The sequence below is a fragment of the Globicephala melas genome, chromosome 3 (genome assembly GCF_963455315.2).
Source record: "Globicephala melas chromosome 3, mGloMel1.2, whole genome shotgun sequence".
Classification (NCBI taxonomy): Eukaryota; Metazoa; Chordata; class Mammalia; order Artiodactyla; family Delphinidae; genus Globicephala; species Globicephala melas.
This window is the reverse complement of record NC_083316.1, coordinates 138,658,850-138,684,687: the sequence shown is the minus strand read 5'-3', so window position 1 is coordinate 138,684,687 and position 25,838 is coordinate 138,658,850. Positions and strand designations below refer to the sequence as shown.

At 35.9% G+C, this 25,838-nt stretch overlaps 2 protein-coding genes across 2 annotated transcripts in view; one reads left to right on the top strand and one right to left on the bottom strand.

Moving 5' to 3' along the window:
- Positions 1-17,299, bottom strand: part of HMMR (hyaluronan mediated motility receptor) — a 28,548-nt gene extending 11,249 nt beyond the window's left edge. Inside the window, exons 1-11 of the mRNA XM_030841241.2 lie at positions 17,254-17,299; positions 13,954-14,052; positions 13,419-13,498; positions 11,247-11,294; positions 8,060-8,248; positions 6,940-7,026; positions 6,749-6,849; positions 4,750-4,824; positions 4,437-4,615; positions 3,818-3,966; positions 2,109-2,323 (exon numbers count right to left, since the gene is read on the bottom strand). Coding sequence (XP_030697101.1) covers positions 2,109-2,323; positions 3,818-3,966; positions 4,437-4,615; positions 4,750-4,824; positions 6,749-6,849; positions 6,940-7,026; positions 8,060-8,248; positions 11,247-11,294; positions 13,419-13,498; positions 13,954-14,052; positions 17,254-17,299 — 1,268 coding nt within the window. The remainder of the gene's footprint in view (positions 1-2,108; positions 2,324-3,817; positions 3,967-4,436; positions 4,616-4,749; positions 4,825-6,748; positions 6,850-6,939; positions 7,027-8,059; positions 8,249-11,246; positions 11,295-13,418; positions 13,499-13,953; positions 14,053-17,253) is intronic.
- A 571-nt stretch (positions 17,300-17,870) lies between these two features.
- Positions 17,871-24,948, top strand: NUDCD2 (NudC domain containing 2). Its single transcript, XM_030841234.3, has 4 exons — positions 17,871-18,155; positions 20,692-20,740; positions 20,957-21,108; positions 23,280-24,948. Exons 1-4 carry the CDS (start codon positions 17,967-17,969, stop codon positions 23,361-23,363), a joined length of 474 nt encoding a protein of 157 aa, XP_030697094.1. The 5' UTR covers positions 17,871-17,966; the 3' UTR covers positions 23,364-24,948.
- The last annotated feature ends 890 nt before the right edge of the window (positions 24,949-25,838 follow it).

The window sequence follows — 25,838 nt, the reverse complement described above, 5'->3', positions numbered from 1 at the left end:
ACTGTAGGTAAGAAGCATTATTCACTTACAGACTAAGTTGGACACTGAGACAAGATAGTTGATCAAATTCATTCTGTAATGAGTATAGGGTTTAAAAAATATATACCACAGCTAAAAGCAATCAACTAGTACTAAAGGGTTTATAATAAAAATGTTCTCTTTCCTGCCCCCTAGAGGAATCGTTGTCAACTTCTAAGTTTTTCTCTTAAGCTTGAAATTTCCAGGCTGGAAAGAACCTTAGAAATGATCTCATAAAACTCCTTTATTTTATATCTAATAAAACAGAAAATAAAAGAAATTAAGATTGTCTTGCTCAGAATCACACAACTAGTTAACAGATCTAGGAATAAAATCCTTATCTCCTGACCTCCGGACTGAGTTTGTTGAGTTAGAATAAATGATTATCTCATCTTTCTTTCCTAAACTGACATCATCCACTCAAGTTTCTTAAAGTACCTGTTCCCTGAGGCTGGTTGCAATATAGAACAATCCCCCTAAGTACACTTTGGTAGTGTTCCCCAAAATGCAAGCATAGAGAAAACTTTCGTGTTTTTTTAATCAGTAACAAAAGAAAACAGATTAATAACAAAAGTACCTAATAAGAGATAGATACACACTTGTGAAATAAGTGGCAATTCTGTAGCTTTATGTCTAGTCCATGGTTCCTTGCTAGAAAATGTTTTACTGCTGAAATCCCAAGGATTCAAATATTTATTCACAAATTGAACTCAAGAATCAACCCAGATATTTTTGTTTTATTTTGTTTTTATACCTTTTGTATTTATTAGCGCTCTCTCTTTTTTTTAAACAACTTAAACTTGTAATTTTTATTTTATTTTATTTATTTTGGTTGTGCCAGGTCTTAGTTGCAGCAGGTGGGCTCCTTTGTTGTAGGTTGTTAGTTGTGTCATGCAGATCCTTAGTTGTGGCACGTGAATTCTTAGTTGCAGCACGCATGTGGGATCTAATCCCCTGACCAGGGATCGAACCCCTGTCCCCTGCATTGGAAGGTGGGTTCTTAACCACTGCGCCAACAGGGAAGTCCCTCAACCCATTTAAATAAATGTAGTGGAGAAGGACCTATAATGTGATGAAAATAGTATGGAATAAGAGTTTAAAAAAAAAAAAAAAGCATGAGAACTTACGCTTTCTACTTTTTTTTTTTTTTAAACCCACTAGCTTTGTCTACCTGAAATTGTCCTCCTCCTCTTTCTGGCTTTGGAGACTGAGGTTATTTATTTACTTATTTTTTTATAAATTTATTTTATTTTTGGCTGCATTGGGTCTTCGTTACTGCGCGTGGGCTCTCTCTGGTTGCAGCAAGCGGGGGCTGCTCTTTGCTGTGGTGTACAGGCTTCTCACTGTGGTGGCTTCTCTTGTTGCAGAGCACAGGCTCTATGTGCCCAGGCTTCAGTAGTTGTGGCACGTGGGCTCAGTAGTTGTGGTGCACGGGCTTAGTTGCTCCATGGCATGTGGGATCTTCCCAGACCAGGGCTCGAATCCGTGTCCCCTGCACTGGCAGGCGGATTCCTAACCACTGCGCCACCAGGGAAGCCCCAGGCTTTCTACTTTTAATGACAAATTTTTTATTTTTGAATGTTTCCCAGTTCTGGTTGTTTTTTTCCCATTGTGCTTTTTGATTGTTACTTCTGAAGTGTTTGTGCTCCCTCAAAAGAGGTAATTAAAAGTATAACTTACACTATGATGCATATATGGACAAAAAATGGAAATGTTTCTTATTAAAGGGTGGGAATCTTATTATTTTGGATATTTTTCTAAAACTGTTATCATTCTAATGCTAATGTCCAATAATTTTTAGAAAATATAAGAGCAGTATAGGAATACAAAATTTTGGTTATTAAAACTCTCTTTAGTTAAACCTTGGGCCTTAAATAAAGAAAGGGCATGGCTTCTGACTTTGGCTGTCATACTTGTTTATATGCACATCCTGTGCATGTACTTTACCTGTCTGTGTTTATCCCTTATTTGTAAAATAATTCCAACCTCACCACTCACACGATTGGTGTGAGAATCCTGAGAGAATGTACTAGAAAACACTTGTCAACATTTGAAGTCATATATAAAAATGAAGTCCTATTAATACAAACCCTTTCAGTCTTTCTTCCATGAGTTTTAGTTCTTCACCTCTAGATTCTGATTCTTCTTCCAATTGCTTGACCAGGCTTTCAACTTGTTCCTCCTTTTGCTGTAATTTATCTAGCTCATCCAGTGCTTGCTTTAATTCTCCCTCAAAGAGATTCCTCTCTTTAACCATTTCCTCTTGAAAAGAACATAGCTTCTGTTGAAGACTAGAAGATAATTCCTGCATCCAAATAGAAAACCATCAAAATAATTTGAAAGCTTTTGAAAAATTAATAAATAATTAAATTAAATTGAATGATTTGTGAGGTTTTACTGAGGGCAAAAAAGAAGTACAGATGATGAAGTATGGACACTAAATTCAAGAGCCTCCAGGAAACTTGAAAAATAGAGAGATATCATATTTATTTTACCATGGATTATATCCTACACTTTGTTAACATTATGGTAAATGCTATTTCAGTCTTTTTTCCTACGCAACACACACACAGACACGTGCGCACGCGCGCGCACACACACACACTTAGAAAACCAAAATCATATTCTACAACTGACTTTTATCATTTTTCTCATGATTTATATAAAAAGAGTACTATGATTTCAATGTTATATAAAATATTTTAATGTTATATAACATGAGTAAATATGAATAAATAAATACAAATAAATCACTTGTGAAAAAATTTTAACATTACAAATAAAATGAAAATTGCCTACTTGTATTCTAACCTTAGTTTTCCCATTCCAGAGATAACCACTAGTTTGGTATTCTATGCCTTATGGTCTTTTTCTATATATTTATATACTTAAAGTGTAAATGATATATACTGTGTATGCAAAGGTCATTTAAAATATCATAAAAATAGTAGTTGAGATCTTTTCAAGTCAATATATACAGATCTACTTAATTCCTTTGTTGTTGCAGATTGACCAATGATACAAAATTTCATGTGCATGTGAATGCCTGCTTGCCCAACTCTCACCAATGTGTCATATTAGTAAATGTTTTAATATGTGCCAATCTTGTAAGTGACAAAAACAAATTATTTCTATTTCTTGGATTACTACTAAGGTAGCGCATCTTCTCGTGTTTACAGACTACCTGAATTTCTTTTTTTTTTTTAATTTTAAAATTTTTTTGGCTGCACCATGCAGCTTGTGTGATCCTAGTTCCCAGACCAGGGATCGAACCTGGGCCCCCTGCAGTGGAAGCATGGAGTCCTAATCACTGGACCGCCAGGGAAGTCCCGAAGCTATCTGAATTTCTACTTCTAAGAATTATTTATTTCCATCCTATGCCTATTTTTTTTTTTTTTTAGTGAATTGTCCTTTTTTCCTCATTGATATGTAAAGTGTTCTTTATGTAATCTGCATTTTAAATAACTGTCAGTTTCCTTTCTTGTCTAATTAGACACTCTTTTACCATAGAACTGTAAATGCCGATGTAGTAATCTACAACAAGAATGTGCTGAAAAATTTTTTTAAACAATTTCCTTATTTTGCTTCAACTGCTCCTTGAATTTTTTCACATTATGAATAACGCTGTGGTGAACAGCAGTTAAATACGTGGCATAGGCACGATTATTTCCTCAGGATAAGATTCTAGAAGTAGAATTGCTGGATCAAAGGACATATACAATTTAAAGGTTTTCTGATATACAGGGAAATGTATTACCTAAAAGAAGCACTAGCGTTTTAAAATATTGTAGTAAACTACCTTTTCTTGTTGCAGAAGTGAATCAATTTGCAACACTTTTTGTTGTAGCTCTTCGTGTTCTTGTTGTTTAAGAACAGACCTCTCTTTTAAGTTTCGTATCTCAGAGTTTAGATTTTCATCCCGTTCTCTGTCCCTATTGATGAGGTCTTCTAGAAAAGGGAAAACATTAACAATGCTGTAATTAGATACTAATATTAACTTTGAGAAACCCAGATTCCCATAATATTCCACTATACTGCTTTGTAGCATGTTACAGAGATCAAGTATTTCCAAAGGGGGGAAAAATAACTCTGAAGTTGGTATGATTACTATATATAAAATAGTATGTATATTATATAATAAAACCCCCAAACCTAGTTCTATGTATCTACCAATTTTAAATGGCCACCCAATGGGGAAGTCAAGAACTGCACAACCATATATATTTCAATCAAGACAAGAAATATATTGAAATAAGCAGACAACAAATATCATAAAAGACAAAAATTCCCAAACATAGAACAAAATTTTTGTTGTTTATATAATTATTTTAGAAAGTTGTTATAACATAGCAGTACTTTTAAAAAATATCATCGGTAGTACTTATCTAAAGAAAGTAGTACTATAAACAGTGGAATACCTTTTTCTTTTTCAAGCAGCTGGCATTTAGCATTCATGTCTTCCACTTGTTTAGACAATAGAGCAACATTTTCCTCCAGAGACTGCTTAAGGCTTAAAACTTCATGATTCTTCTCTTTCAGATTTTCTTCTAACTGGGCAATATCTAGCTTGTATTTTTCCACTTGATCTGATGCACAACTGCATTAAAACAAATTATGTTGAAGAGCACATCTATTTAAGCATAGGGAACATTAAATGAAAAGAGATGAAAATGATGTATTCATCACAGTTCCACAAAATAAAGTCCAATTTAAAACTACTCTTCATATTACCTTATTTCTTCGATGTATTCTAAAAGTTTTTCTGTTTCAGATTTTTCATCAATCTTTTCTTTCTCTATTGAAATACTAAAAAAAATTGCACATATTAATATACACAATAGTCACGCATAATGCTTACTCTGTACCAGATACTGTTATCTCAGGTAGGCTGACTCCGGAGTCCAAACTCCTAACCATTCACTTATGTGACCCCTCAAGTTGGCAATTTAATATATGCAAATAGGAGGCTCAAGTTTTTTACTTTTAAGTAAGAAAGCTTTCCAAATATATTCTGACAAAAGGGTTATGATGATGAGAGTCATCCTCTGCAACACTCCAAGTGTAACAGAAATCATCTTTTCTGTAGCTTTCCTAGCTTCCCCACCCCCCACACATACAAAATAACATTTTGTGTGCCACAAAGCCTTTGTTCCAGGCTGCCTTATACTCAATTACTTATGTGTTTACCTCCTCCAAACACCACAATTTGAGAAACGGGCGAGCGACCAACAGACACCTTACACAAGGATATATACGAATGGTCAATAAGCACATAAAAAGATGCTCGACATTAATAACAACAAATTAAAATCACAAATGAGGGACTTCCCTGGTGGTGCAGTGGTTAAGAATCCACCTGCCAATGCAGGGGACATGGGTTCGAGCCCTGGTCCAGGAAGATCCCACATGCCACGGAGCAACTAAGCCCATGCGCCACAACTACTGAGCTCACGCACCACAACTACTGAAGCCCGTGCGCCTAGAGCCTGTGCTCTGCAACAGAGAAGCCACCGCAATGAGAAGCCCGTGCACTGCTATGAAGAGTAGCCCCCGCTCACCGCAACTAGAGGAAAGCCTACACACAGAAACGAAGACCCAATGCAGCTAAGAATAAATAAAATAAATAAATTAAAATAAATAAATAAAATCACAAATGAGATACTACTTCACATCCACTAGAAAGGCCGAAATCAAATAGATGACAACATCAAATGTTGATGAAGATATGGAACAGATGAAACTATCACACATTGTTAGGCGGGAGTGTAAAACAGCAAAACCACTTTGAGTGTTTTAAAAAACGTTATATGTATACAACCCTATGACACAGAAATTCCACTCCTAGATATTTACTCAGAGAAATAAAAGCCTGTGTCTACAAAAAGGCATATATAGTTGACTTATTGATAATAGTCAAAAACTGGAAACCCAAGTATTGATCAATAGGAGAATAATAAACAAATGGAGGTATATTCATATAATGGAATACTACTCAGAAGTGAAAGGAGCAAATTATAATACACCCAACAGTACGGCTGAATCTCAAAAAATTATCTTAAACAAAAGAAGCCACATATACACACATATGCATGCATGTGGTAATAAATGTCTCCAAAAAGGGCAAACTAATTTATGATGATAGAAGTCAGAAAGTGGTTGCAGGGGTACGGGGGCAGCCATGGGGGAGGAACAGGGGAGCAGGAAGGAGCACGAAGGAACTTTCCGAGGGGATGGCCACACTGTCTACCTTATTTGGGTGGTGGTTATACAGGTGTATACAATTGTCAAAAGTCACTAAACTGAATACTTACGATCTGTGCATTTTACTGTATACGAATTACAGCTGAGTAATAAAAAGAAGGCTAGGATTGTGCATTCATCACAGCTCCCTATACCAATACTTCTCAGTTTTGGTCTCACTACAACCTCCGTAAGATTATGTTGTTAGAAAGACCATGAGTCTTTCCTCATTACTGATACAGAAGACGTACAAAAGTAATACATTCATACATCTTTCAGCATAAAACGTTTGGGAATGATTAGGGCTCAACTGTCACTTAGGAAGAGAAATAGGGCAAGTAGAGGCAGGCAATGAGGTAAGTATGAAGGGAAGGTTAAAGTCTCAGTAAACAATAACTAGCCGAGAAAGGTAAATCAAAAATTGGTCACACACACACACACACACACAAATTGGTTATACAAAGGAATCTCTTTCCTTTTAGTCACTCACATCTTCCCCTCAAGTTGTGCTATTTTCTCCTGAGACTCTTCGAGATTCTTCTGGGTAACCTGCAGCTTCACCTCCATGCCTTCTTGTTTAGCCATCATGCTCTACACAACAGAAATATCTGTTTTAGGAAATGAGAACTTGTTCAGATCCCCCGCTCCAGACACAGCAAACTTACCAAAGGTATCACTCACCCTCATCTTTATTTCTCTTTTGTTTCGAAGTTTCATCAACTCAAGGCTTAGAATTCTCAAATTCTTCTGGTTACTATCATCAGAAAACTAAGTACAACGAACATAAAAAATCGAGAAATATTTTCTATTAAGTCCTGTAAAAAAAATCACTTAAATATTGATTATCTATTATTGGGACTGTTATTTGCCTACAACATACTCTGGTAGAGAAAAGAGCCAGGATTACTGGTTTTACACTACTACTGTTCTTGTCTCTCCTTTTCCTTCATGTGACTTTCTGGTCTACTTTTGAAATCAGCTTCAGTGGTCGTTTATCTGTATATGCTAGAAATTCCACTGTGTGGCTCTAAGACAAGCTTCTTGGAGAGAATTTCGTAAAGTGTGTTTGCTTAACAAAATGCATCTGCATTGTTTGGTCTACTTTGAAATATGCAGACTATAGGGTTCATCGCAGGCCTAATAAATCAGAATCTCCCTGAGTGGGGCCTAGGAATCTGCTCCCTTCCCCGTGCTTAATTCGTATGCATTCTTACTCCCTTTGTAATCAAAGAGCTCCGCACATGACAGGCCCTGAATAAATGACTCTTATTAAGCTGAAGAGTGATTTACAGCTTCCTTCTACTTCTGTAAAAAAGCAAGACGACCATGTTAAGTCCTTTAAGATCATTATTATATTAATATTGATAAATACAATTTATCTATTGAACACATTTAGTCCACACAATTATTCATTTCCCACTATATTTCCAAAAGGATTTGAGATGGAAGCTTGCTATTATGCTATTATTTCTTTCAGAGAAAGATCTTTAAAGATACTTCTAGATGTAAATTCTGCAACATTTATTAGTGGCCTTATTTATTGGGGGTGATTTTGAAGAAGGCGAGAAAGTGTCAGACATTAAAACAAAAAGTAAACTTTTTTGTTTATAACCTCTTATGTGCCAGGCACCAAAATAAAAAAGATGCAATAATAATTCCTACTGGAAGCAGCTTAATATTTAAAGTACATTTAGTGAAGGAAAATGACTAAACTAGGCCTAAAATTCCCAAACAGCTATATGAGAAAAAAAACATGTTTATTATTTATTCAATTGTAAATATTATCATGAGGTTCAAATACCTTAGATTTTAGTAGCTCATTAGTCCTGGTTAATTCAATAAGCTGTTTTTCCAGTGAAGCATTACTTGCAGAGAGAGATGTTTTTTCCCTGACGGCAGCATTTAGTTTTGCTTCCATCTTCTCCAACTCAGCTTCCAGATCCTGGATCCGCTTGTCTTGAGCACCACGTTCCTGCACAAGAACACGAATCTGGACAGAAACAAGGTGATAAATGAATAATTCACTGATTACTACCAACATAATCACTAAATGCTACTGATAATCAAAATATTAAAGTTCTAGACAAACTTCTGATTGTGACATGATGCTCTTAGATATTCTTAGCTGTTTAAGCAATCATATTTATTTTATCACACATCTTGAAAAACTGTAAGCATTTTAAGAACAGAGGATTTGAACTGTCATAAACTTCTAGGTGTAATTAAACTGTTTATTCACTTTTAAGGATTTCTACCTATAAAAAGTCTTCTTTACTCTAGTTCTAATTATAGGAAGTCAAATTATAGCTTGAAATGCTAAATATCTTTTTCATTTCTGGGAAAGCAGAACTGGGCTTCTGAGTAGGATATGGTAGGCATCAGCAAGCCATCATTCCTGCTGCAATTACTAGGTAAAAACCAAAACCTAAATCAAAAACACATACTTGTCAACAAAAAATGTGGAAGCCAGAAGACAATGAAATGTTTAAAAATGTATGCAGAAAATCTGCCAATCAAAAATTCTATTCCCAATGAAATATCCTTTAAAAATATGAAGGTGACATACAGATGTTTTCAGAGGGGAAAAAAAAAAGGCTGAGAGTATTTGTCAACAGTAGAACTGCATAAGGAATTCTAAAGGAAGTTCTTCAGGCTGAAGGAAAATGATCCCAGGTGTTTGTAAGATATGCACTTTAAGGACATAGATTGACAATAAAGGGATCGGAAAAGATTTACCATGTAAACATTAAACAAAAGAAAGCTGATATGGCTATGTTAATATCATACAAAGTAGACTTTAAGGCAAAAAATATTACTAGGAATAAAGAATTTTACGGGTAAAAGATTATTTCAAGAGGAAGACATAATCTTAAATTTGTTGTGCACAACAAAGTAATATCATAACTTCAAGATATACAAAGCAAAAACTGACAGAATTAAAAAGATAAATAGACTAATCCCCAGAGCTACAAATTTAAAAATACCTTTCTCAGTAACTGATAGAGTAAACAGACAAAAATATCAGTAGAGATAAAGATCTGAAGAAAACTGTTAAACAACTTGAACTAATTGTCATATATAGACCACTATAACCAACAAGTGCATGTACATTCTTTTCTAGTTCACATAAAACGTTTACCCAAATAGACTGTTAGCTGGGTATAAAAGTATCAAGAAAGCACAGCTGCATTAAATCACATGAAAAGTATTTTCTACCCTCATTGGCTTTGTATTCATACTAATCTCAGTATTCTAAGCCAATTGCTTTAACTAAAAATATATCAAGCACCACTTATATATACAGCTGTGAACTAGATGCTAGGGACTGAATGAGCTTTAAGATTCCCTACTATAAGATTCTTTATGCCTACATTATTGGTTTAAAACCAATGTTGATAGCACATCATAAAACAGAAAAAAGGATGCTGAGATTATCTACATCACACTTTTTTCAGTTAAAGAAACTTAAGCTCCAAAAAAGGACTGTAAACTCAAAAGACCAAGCAGATAATATAAATAAGAGAGCCAGGCGAGGACTGACTGAGCAAATGTGGGGTCTAAAGAAGGCAACGGATGCGGAAACTGTGCTATCAGATCTTCTAATTTTGCAAGAGAAGTCAGAAATCTGAATTTGTTTTGCATGATATTTTACTTTTAAATATCGATAATTAATTCAAATTAATCAAACGAACAACAAATACTGTGGGGCTTAAATAAAATAGAGCTGTATTTGTCAAAAATTTCTATTCTAAAAGATTAAGTAACTGATACAAATTACCAGTTCTAATCCTGGCACTGTCACTCACTCACCAGCTATCTCATAGACACTCGGAGACACTCAGTTATTATATATCTAAGTATTAACTCCTACATCATAGGCATGCATCCTCAATAAAATGATAGCCAGTATTACTAAAATAAATACAAAAAGGATCAGAGCAACAAGGGCAGAGATTTGCAAAGTTATTTTGACATATTCTGGATCTTAAGCCAACATTTAACTGTAATCAATAGTAAGTTTTAATACGTCAAAAGAATATGTCTAGGGGACTTCCCTGGCGGTCCAGTGGTTAACACTCCACGCTTCCAATGCAGGGGGCACAGGTTTGATCCCTGGTTGGGGAACTAAGATCCCACATGCTGTGTGGTGTGGCCAAAAAATATAAATAAATAAATAAGTAGAAAATTCTTATTAAAAAAAAGAATATGTCTACTAGAAAGAGTTGCTCAGTAATGGAAACACAGAAAAAAGACTGCCAGAAAAGCAAAGCTGGCAGTGATCAGCCTTGCCCTGCTTAGGGAAGTAGGCAGGTTTTTTAGGTCAGCTTTGCTCAGTAGAGATTTCTGCTACGATGGAAATGCACTGTGCAGTATGGTAGCCACTTACCACTAGTGCCTACTGAGCAGGTGAAATGTGACTAGTGGAACTGAAGAACTGAATTCTTAATTTTATTTAAATAGAGACGTGGTAAATGGCTACTATATTGGATAGTACAGGCAGTAGGTCATTTTATCCTTGAGGAAGGCATATACCTATAGTGCAGAGATGCAGTAAGTTAGCACAACTCCATCACAATTCAAATAACCTGCTAGGATTTCATGCTCACCAAGTTTTCTAGCTAGTTACTGTCTGAACACATAGATTACTATATAGGAAGAGTGTATGCTATGAGTAAAGGTTAATATTTGATCCACATATAGTTGTAATAAACTAACATATTGATTTTAGTTATCCGTTTTTCATGAAGTAGATTACCTTGAATCCATCCCTTACTAAGCTAACAAATTGCATACCACATTGACAACCACGCTCTAAAATATGGTATCCAAGCCAAGGATTGGTTACCCTGTAGGTACTGGCCTGGATGGTACATATGCCTCACTATATGACTCCTCAAATAGCAACAGAATCCTTGTCTCTTAACTATGTGTAACTCTTTTTCCATTATATTACACTTACTTTTCAGTAAGTTGAAAGTACTGCTTACCTCTTTTACCAACATCTTCAAATCTTTTTCATTCTTTTGAGATTCTTTCTATTTGAAAATCAAAGAACAGAGACAATCAAATTTAAGTGCCACAAATACCATAGCCAAATTTGATTTTTAGAAAAGATTAAGGGTTCCAAACATTTCACTGACTCTATAAAATATTTTGTAGGTGACTTACCTAGCAAATGAAGGAAAAGGTTCTTCAAATCTTAAAATATTTCAGGCTTGAACATTTTTTACCCCAATAGATGAGGCTTTTGCTAACAAGTCCACTGAAAAGAACAGGTCCTCTTTTCTAATGTTAAACAGCAATACATTTTAAATACTTAAGTATGCTATCTCAGAAAAAAAAAAAGACTCTTAAAAAGAGAAATCAGGGCTTCCCTGGTGGCGCAGTGGTTGAGAGTCCGCCTGCTGATGCAGGGGACACAGGTTCGTGCCCCGGTCCAGGAAGATCCCACATGCCGCGGAGCGGCTGGGCCTGTGAGCCATGGCCGCTGAGCCTGCGTGTCCGGAGCCTGTGCCCCGCAACAGGAGAGGCCACAACAGTGAGAGGCCCGCATACCGCACAAAAAAAAAGAAAGAAAGCAACTTAAACTTAGATCCCAAATATGAGAAAAAACTAGAAGTGCAAAAACATAAAGAAAAACTGAAATAATACACACTGATTCTAATCTACTCATTGCCTTTATTCTCAATAAGATGTATTTTTACGTATCTTTTTATATCCAATAGGCTTTCTGAGATAACGGCCCAAAACAGAATATCTATCTTTTCCATCTAAAGATGGAAGAAAAGTCATAAACACCTTGAACAAAATGTGTTTCATATATTTCTAAGTTGGGGAAGGGCCACCAGTCTCATGTTTATTAATTTCACACTTGATAGCATTTTCTATCAAGGAAGGCCTATTATGTAGGAGTTTTACACAAACTTGTTTGTAATTTAGTTTTAAATTTCAGAACTGTTTCTCTAAGAAATTCAAGTCAAGAAATTTACATCAATTTCCAAGAAAAGGGTATCTGTATCAGTGCTGCCCATAAAAATATAATGCAAGCTATGTACATATTTTCAAATTTTCTAGTAGCCATATTTAAAAGGTAAAATATTTAATAATACATTTTACTTTAACCAAGATATCAAAAATATTATTTCAACATGTCATTAGTATAAAATTATTAACAAGGTATTTTATATTTTTGGTACTAGGTCTTCAAAATTTGCTGTATATTTTACACTTACAGCACGTCTCAACTCAGATGCTAAATTTTCATTAGAAATAGCTATCTATATTTAGATTTCACAAAATATACAGATGAAAAGGTAGATTCACATACCCAAGTTATTCCAAAAACATTTAAGTTTTATAACAACAGAATCAAGTATCAGTTTTTAACTACCCATTAATTAAAATTAAATAATACTAAAAATTCAATTCTTCACTTTCAAGTGCTCAGTAGCCACACGTGGCTGATCACTTCCATATTGGACAACAGCTCTTTTTTTTATAGAACAAGAGACTTAGGTAATCGCCAAATTAATGAACAAGAATAAGCTTAACTTATAGCTTTGATTTCCCAACTCTGAATCTTTTCACATTAAAATACCAAGTTGTGCAACTCCTTAAGGAAGAACAACTTGCTTTATGAACTAATGGAAACCGTAATAGTAGGCTATTGCACAAGCTATAACATGAAGTTATTAAGAATTTAATCTCCTACCACTCCTTGGCAGTTTCTGAGTACTAGACCTCTTTTAGGCATTAGAATGTTTTTTCCTTTTTGTTTGCCAATATTTACTCTTCCGCCAAAACAAATAAACAAACAAAACCAGAACAACTCAAATTATGGTAACTAACAAATCAAAGCATTGCATAATTTTTAAAGGCTTTCTAAGTATTATAAAATTTACCCAGCTATAGAAATGACTGAGAAGTGGAGACCATTTTGTAACTTTGAACTAAGGGCACATTTAAACACAATATATTTAGTAATGACACAGGCAGGTATGTAAAGCTTGCTGGAGTTCCAATGATAATGTTTTACTAATTTACAGATTTACCAATAACCTTAATTTATACACTTAACCCATTCTAGTCAAATACAGTACCTTTCAGAAATATGTTCATATTACAGTTTATAAACCAGCTAGAATATAAGAGCTCCTTACCTTTAATCCCGAAGTCTTAACTTTTCTTGCTGAAGCAGGCAAGGTAGTATCTTTGTCAACATTAAGATTTTGTTGAGATTCTGCTATAAAACAAATTGTACAGATCATGGTTTGTGCTTACATATTTGAACCACAGACAAAACACAATTCCCAAATTTCTTATAGCAATATAAAGTTATTCTTTTCTTGATTGTACATTTTCAAATAATTAGTTGCACAATATTTTTTACACATCTCTTTCCTAATTTTCCTAATATTCTTTGTAATATTCTCCAACAGAGAGTTAAAGTAACCGAAAAGGAAAACTACATATCTATGGCATCTTGCTTAATTTTCCTGGTTATACAACAGTGTAATGATGAAAGTGTTATTCTGAAGTTGACCCTTTTGTAAATCTATCAATTAAGAAAAATTAAATATAGGTGTAGCTTCACATTTTTAGAAATACTACAGCATCTTTAAATTTAAATACTGTTTTCTTAACTTCAAAATTTACAAGATCATATAACCATTATTTTATTTTGGGATCAATTACCTTTTTGTGTTTTAAACCTTTGTGACTTCCGAAAGGATACTGGTCCTTTTAATACTTCTGAAGTTTTAACATCATAAGCACCTGGAGATGGTGCACATCCTAGAGGAAACATAAAATATTAAAATCTCATCTAATGTGACTTATGATCTTAAGTTAAAAGCATGTCTTACAAATATTATATGATATTTATATGTGGAATCTAAAAATTAATACAAATGAATCTATATGCAAAGCAGACACAGACTCACAGACATGGGAAACAAACTTATGGATACCAAAGGGGAGCAAGGGGGGAGGGACAAATTAAGTGTATGGGATTAACACATACAAACTACTACACATAAAACAGATAAGCAACAAGGATCTCCTGTGTAGCACAGGGAATTATATTCAATGTCTTATAATAACCTATAATAGAAAATAATCTGAAAAAAATATAATTGAATCACTTTGCTGTACACCTGAAACTAACACAATATTTTAAATCAATTATACTTCAGTTAAAAAAAAGTCATAGTAAAGTAATATAAATGTAAAAATACTATTAATAAATTGCTTCTTTTTCTAATTAAAAAAAATGATATAAATGAACTTATTTACAAAACAGAAACAGACTCACAGATTTCGAAAACAAAGTTATGGTTACCAAAAGGGAAATATGGGGAGGAGGGATAAATTAGGAGCTTGGGATTAACATATACACACATACATATCTATATAAAATAGATAACCAACAAGACCTACTGTATAGCACATGGAACTCTGCTCAATATTCTGTAATAACCTATATGGGAAAAGAATCTAAAAAAGAATGAATATATGTGTATGTATAACTGAATCACTATGCTGTACACCTGAAACTAACACAACACTGTAAATCAACTATACTCCAATAAAATTTTTTTTAAAAGTTTCCTTTATTTTCAAATGTAAAAATAGCACCCATTTGATATTAGGCTTCTCTGTGAAGAATAATAAATATAATTATCTTCCCAAATGACCTTTACTTCAATTGGGTCAAAGGAACACAGACAACCGAGCAAAACAACAGACAGTTTTGGGATGAAAATTGTGTCAGAACAAGCAATACAGCTTTGTTATTAAGGACTGAATATAAGAAATAAAATATTTGGAATCAACTCTACTCAGAGAGATTCACTGAGGAAACCATCAGCAGATTTTAGAAATGAAGCTACTAAAAATGTCTAGCCCTCAAGATTTAGCTTGGAATAAAAATTTAGTGACGATCTAGCTCTGTCTAGTATCAATACACCAGAAAATTTATAAAGCCAGGTTATGCAAAGTACAAACTACTATGCTAGACTATATTTCTATGTTTCAGCAATTTGTACTGTATAACCTCATGTAACTGGAGTCCCAAATCGAAGGCATTTCAGAGGGCTTATGCAAAGCTGACTTGAGATCCGGCTCTTGCTTACTTTAGATCTCAGCCTGGAGGTCGCCTCTTCCAGTTTTCTCCAAATCCTCAAATCAAGCTAGAAACCTCCATTCCACAGCAGCCTACGCATATTGTTACTATCATAGAACTTCTTGCAGTTTTGTAATGGGTTATAATAATGTACTTATCCATCTCCCACCTTAGACAAAACTGCTTGAAGTTAGGGACAGTCTCAATCATGTCCCTTTCCTCAGTATTTAGCTCAGGGTTGAGTTTGGCAGTGCGGCAAAGAAAACAGAAAGTTACTTGGGATGTGGGATTGGGAATAGAGTTTTGTATAGTAATCAGCTAGATCGATGTTCAAATCCAGCTTTGTCTGCCAATCAATAGATAATACCATATGCCAGGTACTTTGCAGTCATAGGGAGAAGATGATAAATAAGAACATTATACTCTCTCCTTTTCCAGTCTAGCTTTAAGACCCCTGGAAAGTTATTTCTATTTGAGACTGATTCTTCATTCACAAAACAGTAGCTACCTCATACTTTGGTTGTTAGGATTTCTGGAGTAATACGAGAAATCACTATAGTCACACACACACACACAGCATCAAATAGATGGTAACTTATTACTCTTGAAACTGTGAGCCTGAAATTTTGTGTAATTGGCAAAAGCAGTTTAATCTATTATAAAGCAAGCAAACAAACAAATCTCCTTAAAAGACACACTGCTGACAGAACTTAGAGTAGGTTCTTTGAATGTCTGGAAAATTATATGGTTCTTGAGTCTTCTAATTAAAAAATATGCTTGTGCTGATCCATTTGCCCCCTTGGCCTTCCTTTGTGAGCAGAGGTCTTTTCCATTTGCATTTTAGCTAATAGAAATTAAGGTGTAATGAGTGACTGTTAAAACTGTACATTATAAAGGATAAATCATGAGCTTTGATATTAAGCTGTCGCTTACAGGCTGCTCAGTACAGTTACAAAACCCCTTAGTGTCCTTAGCTGTAAAATGAGGACAATATCAGTACCTGCCTCACCTGGCTGTTGGCAAGAATAAACCAGATCTAGTAGGGAAGACCTTAGCATAGTCCCTGCATCCAGTTAGTAGCCACTAAATGATGAATGCCTTACCAACCACACGGAAGGCTTCATGGTTATTGTGCTTTTGCACCGCAGTGGTTAGGAGCACAGGAGGGGTTCGTGGAGGCCTGGTTTCAAGCCCCAGTTCTGACAGTTTGGATTGTGTAACATTTAGCAAATAGTCTCCATCTCTTTATCAATAAAATAATGAACAATAGGGATTTGGGGGAATTAAAATAGAATAATCTATGTAAAGACTTAGTGTGGTGCCTGGGGTACTGTCAAAATTAGCTCCCATTACTTCATCTATAGTGTTTTCACTAAGTGCTACTGCCATAATTTTACACCCATAAACTGCCTTTACCAATCTTCCTTCTTTTACGCCTGAATGGGATATCCAAAAGAAATCCACAAGTTCAAACCAAAAGCAATAGTAAATAAATAAATAAATATATATATATATTTTTAACAGTGAGGCCTTCGGACTTGACCAACAAATAGCTATCAATGCTTCCTAATTCCTATTCCCTTCCCTCTGCTTTAGTTTCTCCACAGCACTGTTTATTGGCTGCATTCTCCAATTGAATGTAAGCTTCATGGAGCAGGGATTTTGCTTCGCTCGCTGTTGTAACCTTATCATTCTGAATAGTGCTTGGCATGTAGTAAAACCTTAGCATGTGTTTCAGGAAAATGAATCAATTAAGTGAGCCCCATCCCAGCCCTAAAAATCGCCTTCTATTTGCCTCTGATGAAGGGAATCAAGAGGGGCAAGGGGCGTGAGAGCTTCTTCTGTCCCCCAGATCCTTTCCCCGTACGCACCAGAAGGGTCATTGAATCGTTTCAGGGGCGCCTTAGAAAAGGACATGCTGACGACCCGCCGCACAAAACCGAAGGTTTCTAGGGTGCTCCTCGGCAACTTCCTGCGGCTTGTTAGGCCCTATTCGCTTCAAATTCAAATCTCCCCGCTTATTCCCCTCCCACCCAACTTTAACCAATCGGAAAGCCAAAGCCTTGGACACACCAATCCAGGACGGGAACATCCATAGAGCATGCGTACTCGGTTCTAGCAGCGTCCAATTAGGTGATCTGTTTAGGCTACCATCCAATAGGAGACTATTACTGTCTCCTCTCGCCCCGCGCCCTCCCCACGGGCCCAACCCCTGCTGGCGTTACTCAATTTTAACTAAGCACCAGCAGCATTTGCGCAAGCGCAGTTCACATCAAAGAATTTTCAGTCGCTTTTGACGTCATGTTGGCGGCAGTGTAATGAATTCTGACTTTACTGGTTCCAGCTGTCTCCCGTCGTTCCTTGGAGGTAAACTTTTCCGGATTTCAGTTCGTTAAACCTGGGTTCTGCCACCGTCCTAAATGGCCTCTGAAAGGGAAAAACGAACACGAGCGGAGACTTCAGGTTACATTCCTGCGCATGTGCAGTGACCCGAGCGGAGAAGCCGGGGCGTGGCTCGAACGCGGATATTCCGTGCGTGCGCTCAGATCGCTCGGTGCCACCGCGGCCGAGAGGCGACTGGAGTATGTCAGCCCCGTTTGAGGAGCGCAGTGGGGTGGTTCCGTGCGCAACACCGTGGGGCCAGTGGTACCAGACCTTGGAGGAGGTGTTCATTGAAGTTCAGGTGCCGCCAGGCACTCGCGCCCAGGATATTCAGTGCGGCCTGCAGAGCCGGCATGTGGCGCTGGCCGTGGGGGGCCGCGAGATACTCAAGGTAGCGGCAGGTTGGGGCTTGTGCTCAGTTTCTTCCCGGCCCCCTGAAATCTCTGAGTGCTAGAGTTCATAGTTTCCTTGGAGACTGGTCTGCGGAGACCCCACCCTCAGGGCCAGTCCTGAGTTGAGGTGGGAATTTGAGTACACCACTTTTCCGGGCTTTGTTTCTAAGCCAAATGAAGCTGTTACTTTTGTTCCTCTGCGGGTCTTCAGCTGAGAACTGCTTAACTAGATCGTTGAAGGAACAAATACTTATGGTACCTATACTTTCCTCTAGGCACTGATCTCGGTGCTAGTAGGACAGCGGTGAACGAGCCAGGTAATGTTCCCGCACTCAAGAGAGGTTATGCTCTTGTAGGGAGTCATAATTAAACTAATAAATATTTAGGCAGTTATAGGAAAATAAAGATGAAAATAAAGGATAAAGATGTCAGGACGAGGATTCGAAGGTGATGTCAGGTGATTTATTTTCTCATCTGAAATTAGAAAAATTCTCATTTGTGGAGTGGTTAAGCAGTGTCAAGAGGTTGTGAAGAAAATAATATCCCTTTTATTCTCATCAGTACCCTTTGGATCTGGTACCGATTATTTCCTTGTTAAAATTTATAGTTAAATTCAGTTAAGTTGAAGTTAGATTTCTTTCTCAGATTAGATGCCCAAGATATTTGATGGCAGTGTTGTGTAATGGTCAAGGGATACTACTTGGTAAGATGCCTGGCTTTGTCATTTTTCCAGTTGTGTAACCTTGGGCAAGAGATTATTCATTGTTTAAGCCTTCATCCACAAAGTGGAGTAATTATAGTACCTTTCTCAGGATTGTTTTCAGCATAGCATGGTGAGTGAAGAGCTTGGAGTAAGTAGTGACTGGTATGTAATAAGCTCACACTACGTGTTATTATTATTTTATAGGAAAGTGTTTTGAGTGCCTCAGAGAAAAGGAAGATTCATGTGAAAGACATTGATTTATGTCAGCTTGGATCTTGATGACCTTTCTGAATAATTGTGCAATTTTGTGGGGTTTACTGAACGGTGATTTAATATTACACTTCAAATTTACTTTAGTAAATTTAGTTAATTTGCAGTAGCTTAGGGAATTTAGCAATAACTCTTAACTCTAGGATTTTAGACAAGTAGGATTTTTTTCCACTGGTATTGACATGAAAAGAATGTGTTTTCTTTTTTTAATGTGACATTTTAATTTCATCTCCTACGACAAATCAAAATGGATTTTAGCAGATGCATTCTCTTTTAAACTTATATTTTGGTTAGTTCTTTCTTAAAACGAGTTTCTGAAAAGTCAGTGACAACTCATCTGACCTCAGATGTACAGTATGTGCTTTAAATTTTTTTTAATGCTACATTGCCCTACAAAGAGATTGAACCACTTTTATTTTTTTATTTATTTTATTTTTCTTAACATCTTTATTCCAGTATAATTGCTTTACAATGGTGTGTTAGTTTCTGCTTTATAACAAAGTGAATCAGCTACACATATACATATATCCCCATATCTCCTCCCTCTTGCGGCCCCGTCCCACCCTCCTTATCCCACCCCTCTAGGTGGTCACAAAGCACTGAGCTGATCTCCCTGTGCTGTACGGCTGCTTCCCACTAGCTGTCTATTTTACATTTGGTAGTTTATATATGTCCATGCCACTCTCTCACTTCGTCCCAGCTTACCCTTCCCCCTCCCCATGTCCTCAGGTCCATTCTCTACGTCTGTACCTTTATTCCTGTCCTGCCCCTAGGTTCCTCGGAACCTTTTTTTTTTGTTTTAAGATTCCATATATATGTGTTAGCATACGGTATTTGTTTTTCTTTTTCTGCCTTACTTCACTCTGTATGACAGACTCTAGGTCCGTCCACTTCACTACAAGTAACTCAATTTTGTTTCTTTTTATGGCTGAGTAATATTCCATTGTATATATGTGCCACATCTTCTTTATCCATTCATCAATGGACACTTAGGTTGCTTCCATATCCTGGCTATTGTATATAGAGCTGCAGTGAACACTGTGGTACATGACACTTTTTGAATTACAGTTTTCTCAGGGTATATGCCCAGTAGTGGGACTGCTGGGTTGTATGGTAGTTCTGTTTTTAGTTTTTTAAAAGTTTGTTTTAAAAGACATCATTTCTTCTTAATATCCATAGGAGAGCTCTTCTTGTAGTTTATTATAGTTGCTAAAGTTAAAGCATTTCACATATTAACTTCACATTTGGCCAATCAGTGATCAGTAGTATTTCTTCATCCTCTAAAAATTAAGGAGCCCTGATCTTTCTGTAGAGAGCCCTGTGTTCTTTGTCGTAGTATATATTCCGTAGTGTAAACTAGGTTCTTCACTCGCTAGGAGGGAACTTAGGGTTGAGCACCTATCAGTGTGTTGAAATGGTATAAAATTTGATCTCCCTACTCTAAACAATTTAAGTAATTATATGTGGATTAGATGGGAAGTAAGGTAAGTCTTAAATCATGAAAACTTTATGAAAATGAATGGAATTTCTTTATTTTTAGTACTCATACGTTTATTTTTCAGGGCAAACTCTTTGATTCTACAATAGCTGATGAGGGAACATGGACTCTGGGTAAGGGTAATCTATTATATTTCTTAGAATCTTTTTAAAAATTAATTTTGTCTTGGAAATTAGTATGTTTATCCCTGCTGTAGATTTGCAGCTTTGGAAGATATAGTAAAAGAAATGTATTGAAAACAATTTTATGTCAAGATTCCCTAATGATTTTTGAAAATACAAATTAATGATTAACTCTGATTTCTTTGTGATTTTTGTTTGTTTGTTTAGAGGATCGAAAAATGGTCCGTATTGTTCTTACAAAGACAAAGAGAGATGCGGCAAATTGTTGGACTTCTCTTCTAGAATCTGGATATGCAGCTGATCCTTGGGTGCAAGACCAAATGCAAAGAAAACTTACATTAGAGAGATTCCAGAAAGAAGTAAGTCAGATGAATGTATGAATATGTGTAGTTAAACATCTTAAACTCATAGAATAATTATTATTTGAAATTAAAACTCAAATGTGGTTTTAAAAAATTACTAAAATTCTTCAAAGAAATTTTTTTAAGTTAAATGGTTAGAAAAATGACTGGCCTTTCTATATATGGATTTGCATGCCTCAACTAAGAAGTCCTCATGCCACAACTAAGAGCCTGCATGCTGCAACTAAACATGCCGCAACAAAGATGCCAGTGCTGCAACTAAGACCCAGTGCAGCCAAAAAACAAAAAAGTCTTCAGTCTCTTTCCCTACTAATACATACAGATAAAATTCATTACTTTTAACTGCTTTAGAGTGTTCCCTAGTTTGAGTGTATCGTTATTATTTAGCTGTTCCCTCTTTGATGAGATTTAGATTTCTCTGTGTCTATTTCAAACAGTTTGTACTTTCATCTCTGAAAATATTCAAATTTTCCTTTAAGATAGGTATATGGGAGAATTATTACTGGATCAAACCACTGTTAAAGTTTTGATGGATAATTTCATCTATATGATAGTGTTTCCCAAACGTATGTCTCTGGCCTGGACTTTTCTCCTGAATGTTGGACTTGCATATCCAGCTGCCTATTTAACATCTTCACTTTTCTGTCTAATAGACATGTCAAACTCAACATGTCCAATGTGAACTCCCTAATATCCCTCCCGCATTTGTCCTACCTATGGCCTTCTCATCTCACGTGATGGAAACTGGTTCAGATCAAAAAAATCTGGGGAATCATCCTCCATTCCTCTCTCTCTCACACCCTCTCCAATTGTCAGGAAACCTTACTTGCATGGCCTTCTAGATATATTCAGGATTTGACCACCAAGTCTACTACCACTCTCACCTGGACCACCTCTAACGTCTTGCCTGACCTTTTAATTGTTCTCTTTACCTCTACCCTTGCCAAGCTACCGTCTTCTGAAAATAGCAGTTAGAGCAGTCCTTTTAAAATGCATGACAGATTATATGACTTCTCAGAACTCTTTCACTCAAGTAGAAGACAAAGTCTTTTATAAGGCCCTAATTGGTCTGGTCCTCCATGGTGTCTCTGACCTCCTCTCCTACTACTGCCCCCCTCATTCATTCTGCTCTAGCCATACTGGCCTTTTTGCTGTTCATTAAACATGCCTGGCCTTTTGACTGCAATGGTCTTCTCCCAAAGCTTAGCTAATTTCTTCACTGTTTTCAAGTCATTTCTCAATGAAGCATACTTGATCATTCTATTTAAATACTCTAATCTCCTCATTTTCCTTACTTGCCCTACTTTTCTTCTTTCTTTTTTTATCCTATACTATAGCACTTACAAACTTTTAACACACTAGATCATGGGGTTGGCAGACTATGGTCACTGGTCAAATCCAGCCCACTGCCTGTTTTTGAAGCAAAGTTTTACTGGAACACAGCTATGCTTATTTGTTTGTGTATTGTCTTTCATATAGCCACAGCAGAATTAAGTAGTTATGACAGAGACTATATGACCTTCAAAGCCTAAAGTATCTACTACCTGGCTCTTTACAGAAAAGCTTGCTGACCCCTGCTCTAGGTAATTTAGGGTTTATTATTTGTCTCCTCCTGTTAGAATGTAATCTCCACCAGAACATGGATCTTTGTCTATTTTGTTCATTCTTAAATTCCACATGCCTCTCATGGTGTCTTCTGAACAGTAGGAAATCAATAGATGTTTGTTGAATAAATGAAATGCCTCTAAAAATACTGAAGGCTGAGGTAGTACTTACTCCATGAGATTGTCGTGAGGACTGAGTATTTTAAAATATATATAGCTCTTAGAACCCTGCCTGGCATGTAATAAGCTCTCAAAAAATGCTAGTTATTGAAAATCTGTTGATACACTGATGGTAAAGTATATGTTTGCCCATACACTTGTCAACATTGTAATATGCATATTGATCTTCTAAATATTTGTAAATATGAAAGTTGGGAAAGTACCTCATAGTTTTATGTTCCACTTTGGTGATTACAGTGAGGTTTGATATCTTTTCACATGTTTATTGTCCATTTAGATTTCCTTTTTTGTCAATTGCTGGTTTATATCTTTTTACCATTTTCCTTTTGGGTTACTTATATTTTTCCTTATAAGTTTTATAATTGTTTTTTCCATATTTTTCAGAATCCTGGTTTTGACTTCAGTGGAGCAGAAATCTCAGGAAACTACAGTAAAGGTGGACCAGATTTCTCAAATCTTGAGAAATAACTGCCATCTTCTTGCTGCATTTTGTGGATCCTAGCAGATTTGCCAGCTTAATAAAACGAACAGATGATGTGGTGGAAGAAAAATGGGAATGTCTGCAGTTAACAAATTGCAAAATATATTTAAATATGGTTCTAAAAATTGCATTCAAATGTGAGTTACATAGGAAACATCTTAAATACTGTAGGAACTATTCTGTTGATATACGGTAACTTTTTTTTTGGACTTGTTTTTGCTCAGCATGAAGTTTTATATGCTGCATTTTACTAATTTCATATTTAACCTGTATTTTTAATACAAAAATCTTTAGGGTATAGATCATGTGAAATGACAGGGTACCATCAGGGAAAATTAAGTTTTTCTTTCAGTAAGTGTGATGCAGGAATAATGTTCAATAAACTTTTCTAAATAGGAATTGTGTACCCCTTTGTCTAAGTGTACCAGTTCATACAAGGAAAATGTATTACTGGAAAAAAATTTTCAGAAAAGAGAAAACAATCCACAGATATATTCTAAGTTAATTTTAAGAGTTACTGAAAATTTCTGAATTCCTTGAGAGATGCCTTTAAGTCAAGAAATTGAAAAATAGTTTAAAACCTATCAGTAAGAATAGATTAGTGCAAAAGAGAATTGGTGAAGTGAATATGGTTATTGGGTGAATCCTTTGTTAGTGACAAATACAAATTATAGTCAATGGTTATAAGTCAGTGACATCATTTTGATCTCCAGTGATCCAGACATATAGGTAAGAATTGTCTTGAAGTTTTACTTCATCCTTTTTATGTCCTTTCTAATTTTAAATATTTTAAAGAGTCTTAAATGTATTGAAAAGTTACAAGTAAAGAACACAGAATTGTTTTCTCCCTGACTCTTCAGGTTTGTGTGTAAGTTGATAACTTGATTCCCCATCACCTCTGAGTACCTAAGTGTGTATTTCCTTCGAAGGACATGCTGCTACATAGCTACAATACAATCATTAAAATCAGGGAAGTAGCATTGACACATTATGACCACCTAATCCTTGGACCTTCATTCCATTCAAGTTTACTTATTATCCCAGTAATGTTCTTTATAGCAAAAGGGTCCAGTCACAATCATGCCTTGCCTTTATTTTATTTTTTTTGCCGTGCCACATGGCTTGTGGGATCTTAGTTCCCTGATCAGGGATTGAACTTGGGCCGCCGTCAGTGAAAATGTGCTAGGTCCTAACCACTGGACTGCTAGGGAATTCCCCATGCCTTGCCTTTAATATCAGGGTCTTTAGTCTGCTTCAAACTGGAACAAGTCTTCATTTTAACCTTGACTTTTACAGCCTTGGCTCTTTTGAAGATTACAGGCTAGTTTTGTACACCTCTGTCATTGTGAATCTTGTTTGATATTTCTTCATGATTAGAATCAGGTTATGAATCTTTGACAGGACTGTTGCAGGAGTGTTGCTGTGTTCTTTCTGTATCCTAAGTTATTGGTTTCAATTTGTCCTTTTTCTGATAGTGTTTACTGTTGGCCTGCCATATGTGTGGGTTTCAAATTCTCAGATTCAACCAACCAAGGATAGAAAATAGTAAAAAAAAAAAAAAAAGTCCAGAAACTTCCAAAAAGCGAAACTTGAATTTGCCTTGCAACAGGCAACTAGTTACATGGCACTTATGTTGTTTACAACTATTTACATAGTATTAGGTATTATAAGTAATCTAGAGATGATTTAAAGTATTGTGGGATGGATGTGGTAGGTTATATGCAAATACTATGTCATATTATTGAGCATCTGGATTTTGGTGTCCGAGGGGGATGCTGGAACAAATACCCTGTGGATACTGAGGGACAACTGTACTTAGATCACTGATTAAGTGGTGTCTGTCAGTCTTCTCCACTATAAAGCTATTCTTTTCATGTTTATGGTTAGGTATTTTGTGTGATGTAGTTTCAAAAGTACCACCTTGTTTCTCATCAAACTTTAAATTTATCTATATATACTCATGATTTCCACTTTATTCATTGGGTTAAAATCTATTATTCCCATTACTTTGATCCTCAAAATTTTTTCTGGATTCGGCCAGTGGAAGGTCATTGTAGGTGGCTTCTATGCCCTTTTGACATGTCCCCATGATTATTTAAGCAACTTCTTATTCTCTGGCATAAGATATACCAGACTTATTATTGCTTTCCCTACCCTAGCACAAGAATCAGCCATTTTTCCCAGGAGCCCTGGTTCTCTAGTGAAGAATGGTATTTAGAAGCCAGGTTCTATGTGTTAGTGAGTAGTTGCTGTTGGTGTGTGTCTATTATGCATACATTTACATCTAGATTTTTATATTTATGTATATATTGAAAACCATGAGTTCACACTTAAACTTTCATTTCTGATCCCATGGGGTTCATTTTTGCTCTCTCCCTTTGTACAGAACTCCTTTCAACAGTGAGATACCTGATCCCTATTATCCTTAATATAGTTGGTTCACTATTCTAGGTCATCTTCCC

Bases quoted from the DNA above. Each gene is read 5' to 3' on its own strand.
- NUDCD2 (XM_030841234.3), top strand. From the start codon at position 17,967: ATGTCAGCCCCGTTTGAGGAGCGCAGTGGGGTGGTTCCGTGCGCAACA. The intron at 18,156-20,691 runs GTAGCGGCAGGT...TTTATTTTTCAG, and splicing joins GGGGCCGCGAGATACTCAAG to GGCAAACTCTTTGATTCTAC. The intron at 21,109-23,279 runs GTAAGTCAGATG...CATATTTTTCAG, and splicing joins TAGAGAGATTCCAGAAAGAA to AATCCTGGTTTTGACTTCAG.